This window comes from Pleurodeles waltl, chromosome 3_1, assembly GCF_031143425.1.
Source record: "Pleurodeles waltl isolate 20211129_DDA chromosome 3_1, aPleWal1.hap1.20221129, whole genome shotgun sequence".
NCBI lineage: Eukaryota > Metazoa > Chordata > Amphibia > Caudata > Salamandridae > Pleurodeles > Pleurodeles waltl.
Window position 1 is genome coordinate 1,788,599,251 of NC_090440.1, and position 19,690 is coordinate 1,788,618,940.

General features: G+C 42.4%; 1 protein-coding gene across 5 annotated transcripts in view; it reads left to right on the forward strand.

The window, feature by feature from the left end:
- HECW2 (HECT, C2 and WW domain containing E3 ubiquitin protein ligase 2) overlaps positions 1–19,690 on the forward strand; it is a 1,462,881-nt gene that overhangs the window by 1,065,443 nt on the left and 377,748 nt on the right. For all 5 annotated transcript variants that reach the window (XM_069225854.1, XM_069225856.1, XM_069225859.1 and 2 more), the window contains 2 exons: positions 3,120–3,220; positions 4,411–5,808. In XM_069225854.1, the coding sequence (XP_069081955.1) occupies positions 3,120–3,220; positions 4,411–5,808 (1,499 nt within the window). The remainder of the gene's footprint in view (positions 1–3,119; positions 3,221–4,410; positions 5,809–19,690) is intronic.

The following is a 19,690-nucleotide window of genomic DNA, read 5'->3' on the forward strand; positions in this document are numbered from 1 at the left end:
TGTGAATCATATGCTAGATGAACTGAAGGGGTTCGAGAGGTCGGCCAGCCTGAGGGTCACCATTACGAACACGTATGAATCCTACACAACAGAGACTGGGAGCCCCGGAAGAGGAAACTGGTTCTCTCCTCCAATGGAAGGAGACTACTTATATGTGCGTAAGAATACCCAACAGATGAGGGAGGGCTTGATACCTAGTGATGTACTAAATTATCTTCCAAGAATTAAGGTACCCACTTAGTTTTGGAAAAGGCTGTTTCAGCTTAGGGGAGGATAGCCATATCAAAAATAGTTACCCTCCCGAAATTGCTTTGACAATACCGGTGAAGTTGCCTGTGAGTGTTTTTCGGGAGGATTAATATTTTTCGGGATGATCTGATATGGGCATCGCTGTCATAAATGGGCCTTGAAAAAAGTTACAGCTACCAACCACATAGCGGGGACTTGGTGCACCGGTTCTGGACTTCCACTTCCTGGCAGGGCAATTACAAAGGGCGCGCAAATGGCCGTCCGGTGCAGCAGGAACAGACTTAACTGGGATGTTCGGACGGGAATGGCAACACCATTTTTTGTTTATTTGACCCCTATGAAAAAATGTTAAATATACTGATTAATGCTGCCAGCCAGGTATGAGGCATGACTAGAATATTATCGCACACTAACTCTAGGATCCCTTTTGGGGGACATTCTTCTGAGGGTACTGCTCGCTTTTCATGATCTGGCCTCCAGGATACATGTTTACCTGAGAGGCTGCTGAGATAAAGAGGTTTGGGAATGCGATTGAAGGCGGTAGATTCTGCACCTTTCAAGCGCACAGACCATCACATGGGATACATAAGGGACAATTTCTGTCCTTAAACGCTATCTTTGCCATAACATGGAGAGTGTGGGGCTCAAAAACAGAGCGCCCGCCCACACCTGTATCGCTAGAGACATTAATGGGACTGAGCAGCCCCCATAAAGCAGTAACTAAAATGTACCGGACATTGGTGGCTATGACCAAGATTCAGCTGACGGCGCTTAAGGGCAGAAGACTTGAATGGGGTCATCTCGAAGAGTGACCGAGGGAAAATTGTGGCATATAATCCCACAGTGGCCCGATCTGCGAGGCTCATACTTCTGTGAGTTAATATATTAAATTGTGTATACCTGACTCCTAGCAGACTACATAGAATATTTCCTTGGGCTTCGGACAGGTGCCTGGTGGAGGTGGAAGACCTTGCTTATGTTCTGAGTCTGCGCAATGCAGACTCCATACTGATCTAGAATAGTTGACAGTGTGGAAGAAGTTACTGGCCTTGGGCTCGGGTGGATGGAGTCCAAAGGTCTCCATTCAAGGTCTTCTTCCCAGGTAAAGTCTACGTAAAATAGCATGCTAGTTTGCAGATCTTGCTATGTTGCTGGCCAAGAAGTAAACAGCTAGAGGTTGGAAAAGTGTGGGTGCTCCCTCCCTAGATGAGTACAAAAGGGAGCTATGTAGGTAGCTGGAAGCTGAAGTGACAATAATGACACGGCTGACACAGGAAAAAAAATCCCATAAGGGTAAAATCAAAGAAACATAACTAACAGGCTAAAGTGGAATAATAAATTATATTTTTGTTGTGTGCTTCGTATGCCTTCTCCCTAGCGTTCCTACTTGCAGAAGGGTACAATCGAATGTCTTAAATTTGGAAATGTGTTCACATACTTCACCCTCCAGCAGGCAGCAGCATCTTAAAAATGCAGAAGCATCCTTGAATTATTTTGTATAAACGATTTGATGTGTTATTTCGGTTGCTGCGCACATATTGTTATGATACTTGGAAGTTGTGTGACTTAGGGCCAGATGTAGGAAGAAATGGGTTTGGGACTCGCAAATTGCGAGTCGGAGTGACTCACAATTTGCGAGTCGCAAACCCATATGCAGGATGGTGTCCCTGACACCATCTGCGAATCGCAAGGGGGTCGCAAAGACCCACCTCATTAATATTAATGAGGTGGGTCGCAATTTGCGACCCCCTTGCGATTCCCTGCACTCACAGGGATGGTGGCCTCCTGGAGACAGCAGACCACCATGTCTGTGACTGCTTTTTTAATAAAGCAGTTTTTTTTTGTATTGCAGCCCGTTTTCCTTAAAGGAAAACGAGTTGCAATACACTTGAAAAAATGAAACCATTTGGTTTCATTTTTTCAGAGTAGGCAGTGGTCCATAGGACCACTGCCTACTCTGAAAAAATATTTTTAGAGCCATTCACAAAGGGGAAGGGGTCCCATTGGGACCCCTTCCCTTTTGAGAATGGGTTAGCACCCACTTTACATGGGTGCTAACTGCATTCGCGGTCACAAAGCAAAATCTGCATTGTGATGCGAATCACAAATAGGAAGGGGAACACTTCTTCCTGTTAGCGAGTCGCATTCCCATTTTGCAAGGCGGTAACCAAGTTACCGACTCGCAAAATGGGAATGAGCATCGCGATGTGCGTTTTGCATGGCGCAAACAGTGAATTTCGCTGTTTGCGCCATGCAAAACGTTTATTACATCTGGCCTCAGGTGGTTAGCAGATTGGTCTCTCCTGCTCCCGCTTACGGTGTTTAAATTGTAGAGGAATAAGTGCAGGGTCCCACAGTTTTCTCAAAAGCCCTCAAGGGCGGCAGCCAGATGTCGGAGCCGCCGAAAGCCAAGGCAGGCTAGTCTTAATTTCACTTTATGCGTTTTTCATCCAGCAACATACTCTGCCGGACCACGGTTGCAGGTTCTTTCCATCACTGCTTCCTCACTTTATCATTGTTTCCCTGCCTTTCTCTACCTCCTTCCACCCTCCTTTCTGCTTTTCTTCCTTGTTCAAAATCTGATATTTGAATATAAATCTCGGTTCACATCAAGGAGTGCCGGTGCTCCCCTCCGGCAACCACCAGCTCAAATTAAGCACTGGGCCCGCTTCTTTCACTATCCTCTTTGCGCTCATATTCCTGTGCCTTGCAGCCGGCCTTTGTGACACTGACAGAATTTCTGCAGCTACGTCTAAGAATGTGAAATTGTACAAGTTAAGGGACTTCAGGTGAACGTGTTTGAATATGGTCAATCGGGACGCTACTGTCTCTGAACTGTAAAAAACCACTTTATTTCTGTCCCTTTGCAGAGAGCAGGTGCTGAGCTACAACCTGGGCCGGAGGCTCCCAGCTGAGCACGTCAGCGGCTATCTGCAGTTCAAAGTGGAGATTACACCCTCCCTCCATGAAGGTATCGAAGGTTCACTCTGTAAATTGATATATTTATGTTCCCAGAAGCGCCACTGTGTGTGCCACGGGAAATTCCAGGGCATGTGCACAAAGGAGGTATTTAGATTAAATAAATTAGGTTTTACAGTAGAGATGACAAAAATACCTAGGGAGATTAAAAACAATTTACCTCCTTTAATTTTGCATGCAGCAGTGTTAGCTTTGGGATAATGCTTGGATCGATGTGTCTAGCCGCAGGAAATTAAACGGCCAATTTAACAATTCCCTCTACGTGCACAGGTCCTTTTCCTACTTGTTTTTTCAATTTAGCCTTCTTTGAATGTAATAACGCCCTTTCTTCAGTTTTTTTAATTGTGCTGCAGTGTTGCCTTTATGAACAATAAATGTAGCCAGACTTTTTAATAATTGTGTGCTGTTATATTTTCATACATGCCATATCAACATTTCTGAAATGTTTTTTTTTCTTCTGGCCAGTCACATGGTGCGCTAAATTATTTAGACTGTAGTGAGTTTCTTTATTTTTATGCAAATTGTATAACGGTATTCTTTCACTTTTATTTTCATTACATTCAATAGTCACATAAGAGCATTCCATAGGAAGTGCCAGATATAGAAAGCGTAGTGAAAAGAAGTGTGTGTGCTGGCAAAACAGCTCTTATACAATTGTGTTCATGCAACAGAAGTTGTTGAGCCATTGCCAGCTCTGGGTCTCTACTGCCCTTCACATGGGTACAAAGGTCTCTTGACAAGTGAGCTCTCAAATACCAGTATGGGTGAGAGTAACCCACCCTCTTGAGAAATCCTGTGAGCAGCTGGAAGTATAAGGAGCGTTGGCGAGCTCGTCAAACCAGGGAACTGGTGAATCAGACATTCTATTAAATAATCTAGTCAAGGCAGAAACTAAGGTACAGTAACGGCTGAGTTCCCTCCTCCAACACCCATAAATCCTGGTCCATTGTTTCCAACTTCCTAGTTAGGTCGCCAAAGTGCTTGGTAAGGTAATTAACATTTCCCACGTGTGATGGGATTGGTAAGGGTAAAGGGTTGGTTCTTACCATTGTGGCGGAATCAGGTGCCTATAGGTGAGACAGCAAACGCTCCCTTGTTATGGCGACAGTTTTAATTATCACGCTAAATGATGTATTTTTTTTTTTTAAATGATGTATTTACACCTCCTTTCTTTCAATGCAGAGGCTACTCCAGACACGGTTGGCACTTTGCTCGCAGCAAATAACATCAACGGAGACCCCGGTAGTCCTTCTGATGATGAGGAAATGCCAACAGGACTCCTCGAATCCCCTCCTCTTTGCTCAAATGGCCCAATCATGGAAATGCCAATAGAAAATGGAACCCCAAAGCATTCATCAAGGTTAAGTAGCACTGCAGAAACAGAACCAGAGGAATCAGAGCCAGCTGCTAGCACTTCTAGGTTATCACCCACGAGAGGTCGCCAAGACTCCTTAAATGACTACTTGGATGCAATTGAAAACAGCAGCCGTTCCAAAGCAAACACAGCGGCTCCTAGTGAACGCCCACTTGGCGCATCTCCGAAACTAAGGAGCAGTTTCCCAACTGATACAAGACTGAATGCTATGCTCCACATTGATTCTGATGAAGAGGAACATGAGTTCCGTCAAGATATGGCATTCCAGTCTCCGTTAAGTGAAGAAAGTGGTGTTAGAATAGTGAATGGTGCCATAGCTGGAGTAGAAGAGACCAAGGTAGCACATGCCCCTCATCTAAAGAAACAGGGAAAGGTTTGTTCAGAGAATGAAGAAGAAATGGAGTTGGAAATTTCTTTGCAGATCTGCAGCGCCACTGTGGGCGTTTCCCAAAGTATTCAAACAAGCATGCCATCCTTGGAATTGGTTGGGGAGGAAGATGAGTGCAACCAAGAGCCTCAACGTTTTGAAAAGCAGTGCAACTCCGAATTGTGTGGCTGTGAGGAGACGAAACACTTAACAGTGGGGGCAGTTGTTGAGGCTGCTGATGCTATCTCCAGTGAAGTCAGGCATGGTATGAGTGAAACTGAGTCAACGGACCAAGGATCTGAGCCTTCTCAGGTATCGTCTGAGAATGGTCACAGCGATCCTGCTCGAACGGAAAGTGTCAGTGATTCCAGCACTAGGCCTGAAGGAGAAAGTGATATGGAAGGGGCAGACAGCTCTTGTAATGGGAGTGTGACTACACGGGTGTCTTCGGTAGATACACGCTTTTCTTCTTTCGAAAGTTCACGATTTTCTGAGACCGCAGCATTTTCTTCTCAGGATGAGGAAGATGGCCCTTGTGCAGCAGACATAGGCAATTTGATCACCCTGGGTATTTCAGAGGTGCAGTTTTCCATGGGCACTCCTGGTTCCCTGCCTGCAGTAAATGTGATTAGTAGAAATGAGGAGGGCCAGATGGGCGAGGCAGCTGCCTTTCCAGAGGGAGATGAGGCAGAGGAAATCTGGCAGAGAAGAAATTTGCAGGCAGCAGCTGCTGCAGCGGCAGCAAGAAGTCAGCTACAGGAGGGAGAAACTGCAGCTGCACCAGCAACCCCTGGAGAAACAAACCAAGCAACATCTGAGACCGAAGGAACGAGTACAGGTAAGGACTTCTGAGAACGCACACTACAGAAAGGAATAGTTATGGAAAATGAATGTCTTCAAAATTACAATCATATCAACCCAGTTCTGAAACAATATTTGTGAAAATACAGCCTGATTTCGGGCAGAACTTCATAAAAGGCACAATCTAAGTCACAAGTGTAACAAGTTCTAGAGGAGTTTCACCGCTGTGACATATTCTCTGTGCAGTTGGTCATACATGAGAAAGGAAGCACATTCTACGGTTTATCAGGTTGCCTTACTAGTAGCTTGAACACAACGAGGGGCAGCAGCCAGGAGAGGGCATTTGACCTCTCTTCCTGGTTCTTCTTTGCAGTTTCAAGTGACAAACCTTAATAGGGCTATCCTTTTGAAAAGGTCCCTGCACAAATATATTTAATAATTCAAATGGTTGTAGAAAACATACCTTGGCCATACTGGTCATGTCAGGCTGCCACTGCCATGACTGAAGGTCACCTTCAGTCATGCAGTAATGAGGAGAATGCCCCTGGGTCTACAAGAAATGAAGTATACAAAAAAGTGGTACGTGGAAACCTTGAATCAATCTCAGCCACTGGTAATTGCTCAGGGCCACATACCAGTCCATTGTGTTTTTTCAGACCATGCCACCCAAGTTTGGATCCCGCCATATGCAAATCAGCCTTGCCCCTGCTACAATAAGAACAGTCCCGCCCGAAATGCCAGGCCAGATCCTTCCTGAACCAGAACACAATCACCCCAAGACTGGTTTCACCCTACAAGTGGCCCTTCAGTCATGTGTAGGTTGGTTTCCCGTGGCCGCTTGTCAGTGCATATTTGACCATGTACACTAAAGTGGTTAGTGTGCACCAGATACACTCACTGGTAAGGGTTAACTTATTACACATATATTCCCATAAGCCACTAAATTGGATGGTGATTGAAACATTTTGTATCATGAAGTGAAGGTTCCAGTGCCAGTAATACACACCAGCTGTGTGAAATGCTTTTCCTGTATTTTAAATCTGCAGCAGTGTGGGAAGGCATGTGAGGTGAGTGAGACCCCCAACAGAGGGATGTAGCATTTTCAAGTCTCAGTAACTCACAGGGCTTTGTAGTCTTTCTAGAGAGAAAAGGTGAAAAATGGTTAAGCTTAAAAAACTCATTTTCATAAAAACTGATATGCGTTGTTCAGGCATTTGCAACAACCTGAATAATAGGAGTGTATCCTAATTTGGGATATCATTAGAATTTAGTTGACATGCTTTTTTTAACAGTTTGTTAGTGTATATTAGTTTGCATGTACTTTAAAATTGTATGACCACATTGAGAGGTTTGTGTGGCAGTGTGCTGTTCTTCAGTTTCATGTTATCTTATGTTCCCTGGTCTGTTGCATAATATTTATACAGGCCACGTGAAGTGGCTATTAAGGATATCACAATGCTGCTGTCCCCCTTCTAAGCACTATTGAAGCACAATGACGTTGAAAATGTGCTACAGAACAGCAGGTGCCACTTTCCTATTTATATACGACTAAGCAACCTTATATCTTCAAAATAAATGCTCAGTTATTTATTAAAAACCTGTACATACAATAGGGACAAGTGAAGTAGGAATAAGCTTCCAGCCAAGCCTCAATATAAGTTGATATAACCATTTTTATAACATGCATACTGTGCAATCAGATAGTTCCAAAAACAGTAAATTGTGCCTCGTAGTTACCGGCTATATACCTACTTCTCAAATATTTCTGTTTGCTGGGACACAGAGATATGTTCCATGATGACATCACAGCTTCACTAATGCTCTAGCTACTCCTGCAAGGTTGCATGGATGGAAGCCCCACAGCATTCAGATTTTCATACACCACACCCCAGTCATCATATATACATGTAGGATAAACTATTAGTTATCCAACTGTAAGACACACGCTGAGCAAAATTGAACAAGAACTCAGACCCCTGTGAATTAATTTCACTCTGGTAAGCTTGTTACAAATTCTGTGTGACCCTCTCTTTTGCTACAGAGAGGTCCCTACAGCAGTGGTTCCCAACCTGTGGTCCGCAGACCCCCAGTGTTCCGTGACACATTCCCAGGGGGTCTGCAGGCAGCACTTCTCCAGCTGGTGCCTCTGACAAACACTTGCATGTTTTTTATATTTATTGCTTCCTTTGTGCAGCAGTTTTAAACTGACAGCAAACTTGCTTGTACATCCAGCAGCTTTCAGACAAAAATAAAAGTGTCAAGATTACTCTAGTGCAGTGAGTGGTTCCCACCTGTTGTTCGGGGTCTCCTGAGTGTCCGCAATGCCTTCTCAGGGGATCGGCAACTACTTAGAAAATTAAACAATGTTAACAGATTAGGCCCCCAGCTTTCATTAGTGACTCAGTGGGGGTCCCCCGGATTCCAATAATGATTCAGTGGGAGGGCCCTCGCGTTCCAGTAATAAAAAAGTGGGGGTCCACAAAAGTCAAAAGTTTGGGAATCACTGCTCTAGTGATTAATGTACCTGCTGGAGAGAGATGGGAGTTTTGTCTAGTGGCAGTTTTGACTCAAAGGTAGCGCATATGGTTAATATGCCTACTGCAAAGAACATGTATCAGGCAAAGAACAGTATTTTATGTGCTAGAACACTGGGTTACTGATTTTATCACAGATTATTTTGTTACTGTGCAGTACTTAAGTTACAAACATAATCTAACACAGTGAGCTATGAACTGCCATTAAGGAGCTGCATGCAAACTGCAAGGCACAAATTGGAAAGTTGTTTTTTCCCTAGACTTTTATTTTCCTTACGCTGCTAAAAAAGGTTTGCCTGCAAAGAAATACATTCTTATTTCCCCGTTAGAATGGTTGTTCTACCATCTGCTAGACATGTGGTAACACATGTTACAGACCCAAATCGGACCAACTTCATAAAACATTCCTTCTGATAGAAGACAAGTTTTTATAAAACTTAGCCATTACCATCCTTGTCAGCTACTCTAACTAATGATTTGCAGTGATGGCAACAGCAAGCTAGAGTTACTCAAGATGGCTGAAATTTATTTGTAAAGATGAATGGTCTGGAGTCAAAAGTGTAACATAAATGAGTCTACTATTGGTGGCAACTTTAATTAAGGATAACAAGGCATGTTTCTAGTCTAGTTGTGAAACAGACAGATTTAGAGTCAGGATATCCATCTCTAGTATACAATTTTGATTTTCAGTTGGAAATTGTGTATATGGAGCTAAGTACAATATTAGCAAATGTAAGTACAGCCTAAGGAAATTTAATGGCATTTTGGACCACTGTGTAAAGCCTTGTGATAATGTTTTTTAGGACTAAACACAGATTAAAGCTTTTAAAATTGCTTGGAAATGGAGGTAGTTCTTGGCCCTTGGTAAAGCTATGGGTGTCATAGGATCGAAAATTAAGCACATAAAATTCACAACATTCAATAATTTTATCTTTTATTTTTGGGTGGAGAGAGAGTTTAGGTGGTGATTATATTTCCTTTCTATTTTTTTAAGGCTTTCATCTTGTGACTTTCGCTCACCAAACACTATTAGGCTCATATTTGTACTTTTTTAGCGCCACATTTGTGCCGCTTTTTTACGCAAAAGCAGCGCAAACGTACAAAATTCTATTGTATTTTGTAAATTTTCACCACTTTTGAGTAAAAAAAATGACGCAAATGTGGCGCTAAAAAAGTATAAATATGGGCCATAGTTTTGCCACATCACAATTTTCACTATCCCTTGCTAATGTTTATCATTATGCCCGCTTGTCATATGATTGTGTTTCCCTCGACAAATATTTTTTGTTTGTTGCTGAAATGCATTCCTTTTTTATAAATAAAAAAGCAACATTATGCCAGTAGACATTATGGGCCAGATTACGAACCTGGTGGTTTGCGGCGGTGGTCTCAGTGCCACATTACAACTGTGGCAGTTGTGCCACGGTTGGACTGCCAGCACTACCAGGATTAGTCGTCCTGGTGGTCTGGCAGTCCCAGTGGTCCTAATCCGCCAGGTCAGTGCTACAAGCAGCGCTGTCCTAGGGATTACGACTTTGTTCTCTGCCAGCGATTTCATGGTGGTAGCACTGTCATGAAAAGGCTGTAGAGAGTGGGTGGGGACCCCAGGGGGGCCCCTGCACTGCACAAGCTCTTGGCATGGGCAGTGCAGGGACCCCTCTGGCCAGCACCCTCGCAATGTTCACTGTCTGCTTTGCAAACAGTGAACATTGCAAGAGTGCTGGTTCACCCTGCGCACTACGGCATTGCCGCCGGCTTGATTACGAGCTGGAGACAATGCTGTAGGCCATTTCCTGCTGGGCCAGTGGCAGAAACGGAGGTTTCTGCCGCTGACCCAGTGAGAAACGCGTAATGTGCCCGACGGGGAGGCAAACACAATGGCGGCATTGTCGCCGCTGGGATTTCGGTAGACAGGCTTTTCCATCTGCTGAAATCATAATAAGGCCCTATGTCTGTGTTTCTGTTTTCTATTATTTTCTAAGCTATGACTGAATACTAAAAGCAATGGATTTTGTATAGGAAGAAATGTTTTCTGACTGACGGAGGGCAGGGGAGTGATGCATTTGGCACTTTACCAACAATAGCAGACATTTTTAAATGAGGTGCTTCAGTGAGACTTGAGCGCAGCTAGTAATTCCTTTGATTTAGTGGAACTGAAGTGCGTGTTGGAGTAATTGTAATGGTGTTAACATAAGTGCCAGGAACTAATGTTTCCTTGTATTGTGTATATAGAGTGCATATTCAAAGAAAGGTCATGTTTGATAAGTGCTGTAAACCTTGCAAAAGGAAATCTTTTTGTGTAATCTTTTTATTAAAAAAAAGGTATTCTGAATCAGAAATATCATTCTTATCTGAACAAGTGGTACTTAATCTTAGCACAGACACCATGTTTGAAACTGTTAGTGTTTTGTAATATTAAATTTTTACAACATAAGCTGGTTGTACATAAAACACATCGTATTGTATGTATTGCCTATGATTGATGACGACCGTTATTTATCATGGAGTCATCTCCAGCAGTTTTAACACCACTATATGAGAATTGAATTAAATGATTAAACTCTAAACCCACACTCACTCAAACAAATCAAAAGAGCAAAGGGAAAATGAAGAGAACTGTGGGGGTAGATGTTTTTTGAGGAATCCAGTCTACTTAGTTTGTTCCAAATGTTTTTATATTTTTGGACTGATGGATGACTGACCTTTGCAATCTGCTGTCCTGGCCTTGGCCTAGGGCCATTCCTTTCCATCTTGCTGTGGAGCTAGCGATGACACAGGGGCATCACACTATGAATAAACAGAACCATCCACAGATTTACATAATCCCAGCCCCCTGACATACCACTGTAAAAAAATAGTTGTACAGAAATGTTTATTTTTGATTTGTGTTTTTGGATCATTAGAGGAATAATTTAGCTTGGGTAGACGTTGCTGATCCGGGCGGTATTTTTTTTGGACGACATTTTTTAAAATGGCAGATGTGTTACAGTGATGATGTAATATTTCAGGAAGCAAATGACCTATATACTTCATTCTGATGTCAAAACATAGGTTTTGGGGGTCAAGTAGTCTTATAGGGACAGAAAATACCTTCTGAGAGCAATCCTTCCACCATTTTCCAAAATTGCTGCTATAATAGAGGAAAATGAGACATATATAGAAATGAAACAAATAATAATGTTTTTTAATCCTTTTATGTATACACCAAACAATGTTTATGATCTGAATATGAAGCAAATAATGTTTATCACTCCTGTTTTTGACACATTTTCATAGTTCACTTTATTTATTTGTTTCGCCAATCACTCGTGATACATTTGCAGAACGATGAACATTTGAGAAGAGCATATCAACAGGGACATCTTTTTGTAGCACAGATTTTGCAATTACATGTACGTGTAAGTTTGGTGGGTAGAGACTTTAGAAATTTCATAGCTTTTAGCATCCCATCAATACTTTCCCAACCAAGTTCACACATATCTTTCTCTACATATGCATGATCCAAAACATTTACACATCTTCTGATCAAGTAGAGCGCTCTTTTAAAGTGTCCATGCACAGAATATGACATCAGTGGAAGGTCACTTGGTGGGACTGATCTCTTGAACTCACTGTACCAAACAGCGTCAACTGTGTGACAGTCAGAAGTCATTTTCCACACACACACACATACAATGTATTATTCTACGTCTCTAAAGTCACATTCTTCTTCTGTCCTAGCAAATCCTTTCAGAAACTTCACAGGTTCAGCAGTTAAAGCTCCAAGCTTTGTTCCAATTTTGCTCATAGTGCCTTCACCCGTAAGAATATGTACCTTGATATGGTGAGCAAACAAACTATGGATTAAACCCAGATCTGTGACATTCATGGGTGAATGTTTGATTTGTTCTACATTTAATCTATCATCTGTTATTTTTGCTTTTGTTGCACTAAGTGGGAAGGGTATGCCCGGCCATGGATTCAAGCTTCCCTGGCTGATGAGGGGTGATAGCACAATAGTAACATCAATGTCATTTGACAGTTAAATGGCTCACCTGGAACCATTTCCAACAGCCCACTCAACATGTGGCACAACACTAAGGTCAGCTTCCTCTAATTTGCTGTTAGGTTCTTGAATAATATGGCCTGTACCAGTTGACTATGGCTTTGCAATAACCAAAACCTCATTGACAATCATTCGACTTGCAATCATTGGAAATTCAGTGTTCACTGAAGCATCAGCAATGTTTTGTCGAGTTAACATCTGCAAGTTCATCTTGTTCTATTTTGATGACCTGAATTTTTCAAGTTACATAGGTGTACATTTTTTGATGCAGGCAAGGTCAGTTGTTCCACTTGTAGACATTTGTCTGATTCTCTCACATTGTTTGACAGATCGTTCAAGGTAACTGTCAAAGATAATGTGCAGTTTTTGCAAGGATATCTGTAGAACAGTCTGAACGACCTCTCCGAAGTTTTCATTGATTAAATCTTGACCATTCGCAATTGTGACATATAGTCCAAAACAACAGCAGTTTTCAATGAGGACACCTTTTCGAATTGAAATTTTTCAGGTAAAAGTTTTTTTTTTTTAGCTCTTGTACGAGTTTGTGCTTCACTGTTTTGGTTGCAGCATCTACATCAAATAATGCATTTTGTTGGAATAAGATCATGCAACAGAATGTCCTTGATAAATTCACCCCTTTCTTTTGCAACATCCATTTCTCCATGTGCTTGCAAATGTTGTTTTTCTGTAACTTGTTTTGTAGTGGCCGTTTGGGTGAAACTCTTACCATGGCAATTAAAGGGAGGAAGTTTAGCTTTAGTAATTATGTTGAACAGCTTTTTCTCTTTCAATACAAACCTCTTCTGCTTCAGTTCTGCGTATAATGCCGATCCATGTGCCCGGTCATCTAGTAGATGTGTCTTTATATCATTATAAATAAATTGTTTGGTCAGAAAGTTGTGTAGTCACACAGGCTCAGTCATTTCAAAGGGGTTTCCTTGCTGCTGCATGAAATGAAGAAAGCTGTCAACATGTTTATTAAAGCGAACCCCTCTCTTTCCCACAAGTTCGTGGTGAGGAACAGTTTCACAATGGTCCATTAATTTTGAATTTGTCATCTCTCTGAAAACATTGCAAATAGAAAGGACTTCAAGGTAAATTAGCTGCTATTGAGCAACACATTCACTTTTACGTGTCTGACCAACAATTCCCTTTGCGCTTTTCTGTGATCTCTGGATCATCTGTTCCAGTTTAATATCTTGAGCCACAGACAAAAATGTCTTTGGATGGATTTTCTGTAAAGGTATGGTAGTTTACTCTTTCCAAGTACCAGGACCCATATCTCAGGTAGTTTATGCAATCAAATTTGCAAAACACAGTAATCAGTGGCTCCGCAGGCTTCACATGCAGCTCCCAATCACCTTCCCGATCAGCATGTACCACGTTTTTCACAATAGCTATAGTGTGAAAAACATTTCCCCAGTACTTTCAAAGTTCTGATTTTTCATCTCATTCTTTGACAAACTCTACAAATTTGGTTTTCAGGTTTTCTGGTTTTGACCTGAGTGTATTGAACATTGCTTAGCGTTGCGTTATGTCTTTTGAATGAAGTGTACCTTGTGCCTTCTTCACTTCTGAGATGAGATATGCAAAGCCTAAATTGACATTCTTGTTCCAGAAAGCATTCTAACACAGTGTTTCTAAAGCCTCAGATATGATGAGCATACCTTGTAATGAACAAATATAATGAGTTCCGCCCAAGAGTGCTAACTTACCTGAAGGCTGGTGGTTACATTGCTGCTGTGAGCTCATTGTACATTAATATTTTCAAATGTATGCATGCATGCAGTTGGGGTGGGCATACGAATCTGTTACAAATACATTCACCTTGCTGTTTAGATCAGCTACTTGGCTGAAAACTTCATCTTGGAAGAAACTAGCTGCACATAAAACATGTTTGCCCTTTGAGACTGGTCTGTAATTTATTCTTTCAACAATCCTATTGGCCCTTGTTCTGGCTAAACCACAGACAACACATTGAAGATCCTCTGCTTTCTCATCAGTAGTTGGAGGTGGTTGAGGGGTAGCCATCGATCTTCGAAGTGGATGGGCATTGGGGTTTAGTTGTCATCGTTTTCTCAGAAGACTCAGATTCTTGTTGTGATTCACTGGTTTCTGCTTTTTTAGGACAAATTTCTTCCAACCTTTTTTCCATTGTATACAACTTGTAGCACATGTTGTTACAATGATTAAAAATATGATCCTCTTGGCCCATCAGTTTCCATCTTTTGTGAATTTGGTCTTGCCATATTTCTGCAGCATCTCAAACTCTCTTCTGTCCAGCCACAGTTGATGTTAGCTTTTCTTTCAGATTAGTTTAGCATATGGCACATTTATCTTTGTTGAAGGAGTCCTCAGATTTTGCAGTTAGCAACACTCTGTCAGGAGGTAACGATCCTCTTCTACCATCTGCTACGCTCATGTTTTCAAATTTGAATCAATGGAAAACCTGAAACAAAAACAATATGAAAATAAATTACCAACATGATGACACATAATTATTGAGTCACCATTTCGGAAAATGGCAGAAGGGTTGCTCGAAGGAGTTTCTTTCTGTCTCTATAAGACATCTTGACCCCCAGAACCTATGTTTCAACACTAAAATGAAGTATATAGGTTTTATGGTTCCTGAAATAGAACATCATCACTGCAACAACTCTGCCATTTTAAAAATATCATCCAGAAAAAATCAGACCGGATCAGCAATGTCTACCCAAGCTAAATTACTTCTCTAATGATACAAAAACACTAATAAAATGAAAATCTCTGGACTACAATATTTTGATGGAGGTATAAAAAGGACTAACAAGTGAATCTATCCAGTTACGCAAGTGGAAGTCATGTGCACGTGCAGCAGGGTAATTTCTCCCACATCAGAAAATATTTCCATGGTTTATGTTGTGACCATGGTTTCCATGTTGCAAGCTCGCAGTTCTGCCACTACCTGTTGCATACAAAGAAAAGTAAAAACATGACCATAAAACATTATCGACAGCCTAGTGGCAGTAATTGATTCAGTGATTTTATGCGATTTGGCCCGAAAAGCTGGAATTCAGAAATCGAAATAATCTTTTCGGGTTTTCAAGTTAAGGTAAAATTGTGTTATTTTTTTCAGCCAGAGTGAATGTGTGTGAAATTATCTCTCGTTCTGAAACTCAGTTAAAATAGATAAATGCCCCTGACGGACAGTTTGCCCCTACTAATGCTTTAAAGAAATCAGTGACAATAACGGGAACATAACTGGCCTGGCAATGTCTCCCCTGCTATCTGGTTCTGAGTGAGCCTATTATTACCATGGTCTAGTTAACTGGAGCCCCTTGGGTTAATCTATGGCTGCCGGCTCTGTTGACTATGCTTTTTGGAGTGATATTAGAAGCAGTGGAAGTTCTCATTTTGTTTCATAAACTTATTCGGTTTTATTACTAAGGGGTGGATTTAAGTGTTTTTTTATTTACTTTTCTATTGACTAAAATTATACATTGTGGGCCTGTTATTTTTTAGGATCTCATTTTCTTTTTTTTCCACCATGATTTTACTCACCATTTTCGCAATGTTTGCAACAATTTTCGTTTTACAATGTTTATGTAAACATGGTTATTATTTCTTCAACGGTATTGCTGTTTGCTCATTGGAGTGCTACCCTCAGAGCCCACAAATTGTCTCTGCAGATAGGCCGACTGCTCCTGCCAAGCCTTGAAAGGTATGAGCAGGCTAACTCTTAGAGAAAGCTGTTTGCTATTGTGAGCCCTTCTATTGGGGCGGTGTAATAACTCGGTCACTGTCCAGGTCTAGACTGTAACCTCTTTCCCTCGTAGACCAACGATTGAATTTCATGCAACTTAAAATTCAAACTATCTGCAATTGACTGTTACATGTTTCTTTCGCAAATTCACGTGATAGGAGTCAAAAATGCAAGTTGGCATAACACTGTAATAAAGATTTCCTACAGAACTAGGCTGGTATCAGCAAAGGTAACATTCTCAAATGACATATTACCGTGAACCGGTTGAAGTATCACAGGGAACCCTGTAGCACATTCCAACTCGAAGGAAGATATTATTATGAAGCAGTTTTGACAGGTCATATATTGGAGAGTGTTTCAGTCAAGCACCTGAGCGCCCATCCAACCAAAAGAGATTTTTTAAACAAATTCTATATCTTAGTAACATCATGTGCTGTGTTCTGCCCTGATGCATATACAGTTTAGTAATCCCTATAGCTAATCCTCCTGAATCAAAGGAAACCCCGTACCTTTAAGAATTAGAACCTCATTTATAAGGCCCTTCCGCCACTGGAGCAATACTTTTAGCGATGCTCCGGTGGCGCAATGCCTTGCGCCATATTTACATGGCCGCGTTAAGCCACTTTTTGTGGCTTAATGCCACTTTGTAAATATGGCCCCTTCAGGCGCATCACTTAGCGTGGAAGGGGCGTGCAATGGGTGTTGCTCTGTGTGTTCCACTGCAACGCCCATCGCATTTTGACGCTGCCCGAGATTTGCGAGGAATGGTAAACATGAGGCAGCGCCAGGGGTGGCGTTGGCATGGCACAACGAGGAGAAATACTTTTATTTCTCCTCATTTTTGCTTTTTCTATGTGTGCTGCAAAATGCAGAAAGAGCAAAGGTCCATGAATGATTGTTTATGTGCTGAAAGGTGTCCCTTCCTGCACATAAACAATCATTAAATAATTACGATTTGCTTCATCTATTTGTGCTGCAGAATGTAGCTCACATAGAACTAGCAAATTGCCATTATTGATTGCTAGGTGCAGGAAGGAATACCTTCCTGCACATAAATAATCATTCCCTGCAATGCAGGCAGCCTTGCACTTTAGTGCAAGGGTGCCTGCTTTGGCGCTAGGCAGCTAAATTTAGCACGAGCGCTCGGAGAAACTCAGGGGTGCGTCACTTTTCTGTAAATACAGCACATCCTTGCATTTCTGAAATGGCGTGGCGCTGCCAGTTTTGGCGCAGAGCCAGCTGCGCCACTTCCTCGTAAATGAGGCCCTAAGAATCATTTTCATTTTTTAACTCAATCAGAAAATAGCTAAATTACAAAAATGGTGCTATTTTGAAAAATACACTAATTGTAATGGGCCAAAGGTATGTAGTTTCATAATCAATGAGCTGCCAACACTATGCAGAAACGTTACCACCTAGAGAAGGTGGAGTAAACATTTACAGAAGCTGAGATAGCTGCGTATAAAGATGTTTCTTGAAGGAGAGATAGTTGTTAAGTTGATAGAGCTTTGAAGGAAAGGAGTTCCAGTATTTGTCGGAGATGTACGAAAACAAGAGGCTCCCTATGCGAACAGGTTTAATCCGGGGAATGTAGATGAGATTAGAAAAGGAGGAATGCAGAATTCATGAGGGGACATAAGACTGGAACCTTTACCTAAAGTAAATTGGGCCAGCTTGTGAAGGGCCGATGACAGACACAGAGCTCTTCAAAATTGGAGCTTTTGACAAAGGGTAGCCAGTGAAGGAATCTGAGGTGGTTGTAAACGGATGCATGGGGAGCATCCAGAATACAAACCTTTCTATTAAGCTTGAGACAGTTGATGTTCATCCATTCTGCAACAGCAGTCATGAAGGAATGGAAGTTTTCTTGAGCGTGTATGATGTTACTGACAGTGACAATTATTTGTGTGCCACCCATATATGACATGAGGTTAAAACCATAAAACCTATTATGGGAGGCAAGAGGGGTAACATAGACATTGAAGGGGACGGGAGTCAAGAAAAATACCTGATAAACCCTGCATATCCTGTGATTCGAGGAGGAGCTGAAAGGTGGGAGAAAGACTGCTTGAGTGTGATTAAAGAGAAAGGATAAGAGCTAGGCTAGGGTGTGCCAGCAGCTATCAATAGAAGAGAAACTGGTTATAAGACTGTCACATGAAGCTGTGTCAGAGATTGAGGAGAAGTGCAAAAGGATCAGGCCAGATCAGCAGAGTCTCCCTCATTTAGGATGGTCCTCATGTCATCGAGATGGCCAAAAGAGTGATATTAGTACCATGGGATGATTTGAAGCCAGACTGGGATACGTCACCAAGGACTTAGTTTTACTGAAGTAAGCGATTTGACATTATACTTTCTTTTTAAGATTTTTAGTTGGTAGAGACAGAAGAGATATGGTCCCTCATTATGGTGTTGGCGGTCAGTGGACTGCAACATTGGAGGATGGCGGTCACACCGCCGCGGGCCCAGTGGCGAAGACCTCCATATTATGAGTACTGGGAAGGCACCTGCAGAACACAGCCAAGTTTCAGTTCGAACTGCCAAAGTGGATGGACCGCTGTGGCCTGCGGAAGGCATCTCCAGGCCGGCGGCCAGGCTGTATCCTATGACCGTATTACGAGGTTGCTCACCGCCATGATTTCCGGGGCAGTCTCACCCCCACGAAAAGCCTGATGGAAACGAACAACATAAAAGGGAACATTCACCTTCAGGAACACAGGCATGTCCGTGGTGTAGGGGGTACATGTATGGGGGTGTGATATTGTGGTGACTACAACATCCTCTAATGCAATGCCATGACACGCCATGCCCTTTCTTACACATGCTACAACAATGGAACACCAGGGGCCCAACTACAGCAATGCTCATGTGTACAGCTGATGACACAGATGCAATTGTGTACATGATGAGAGGCATACCTGCCACAGCTGCACAGTACCTGGCCACTTCCCATACCCTCTGAGACACACAATTCCTGGACTACTGAACCAACTGAATCCTTCCTGGGTAGTTGGCATGCCAACTAGGCCAAACACAAATTGCACTGTGACATCTTGGACAACCCTACCTCACTACACAAACACTACCTGCCTGCACATTGAGGACTCTGCATTCACCCCTGGCACAGTTTTTGCCAAGAACATATCACAATGGCCTGACATCCCAGATGCAATGACCCTGTTGCTGCAACCTGCCGAGCTCATCTTGGTAGTGGGTGACAACACAGATACCACATTGGGAATAAGTTACCCTCAACTCACTGACTGCATGGCATGGTCACACATCTATGATAAATATAATTCCCGGCTGTCTAATACCCATAGTGGAAATGTATCTACCTAGCACCCACGCTACAGCCTTCCAATAGTGCACATCCCAAGCCACTAAGGCAACACATAATGCAGGTGAGAGTGTGTACTCATCCCGTTGTGGCTGCTGTGCTGCGCTGCGCTCAAGTGCCCATCCATCTCAGGGTATGCCACTGCCAAAATGCGGTACTTAAGAGGGGTCAGGGTCTGACGGGCACCCCTCCCTCGTTGGGAGGATGCCCCAGCTGGGCCTCCGCGGTCATCCGGGCCCAGCCTCTCAGGTCCTCCCA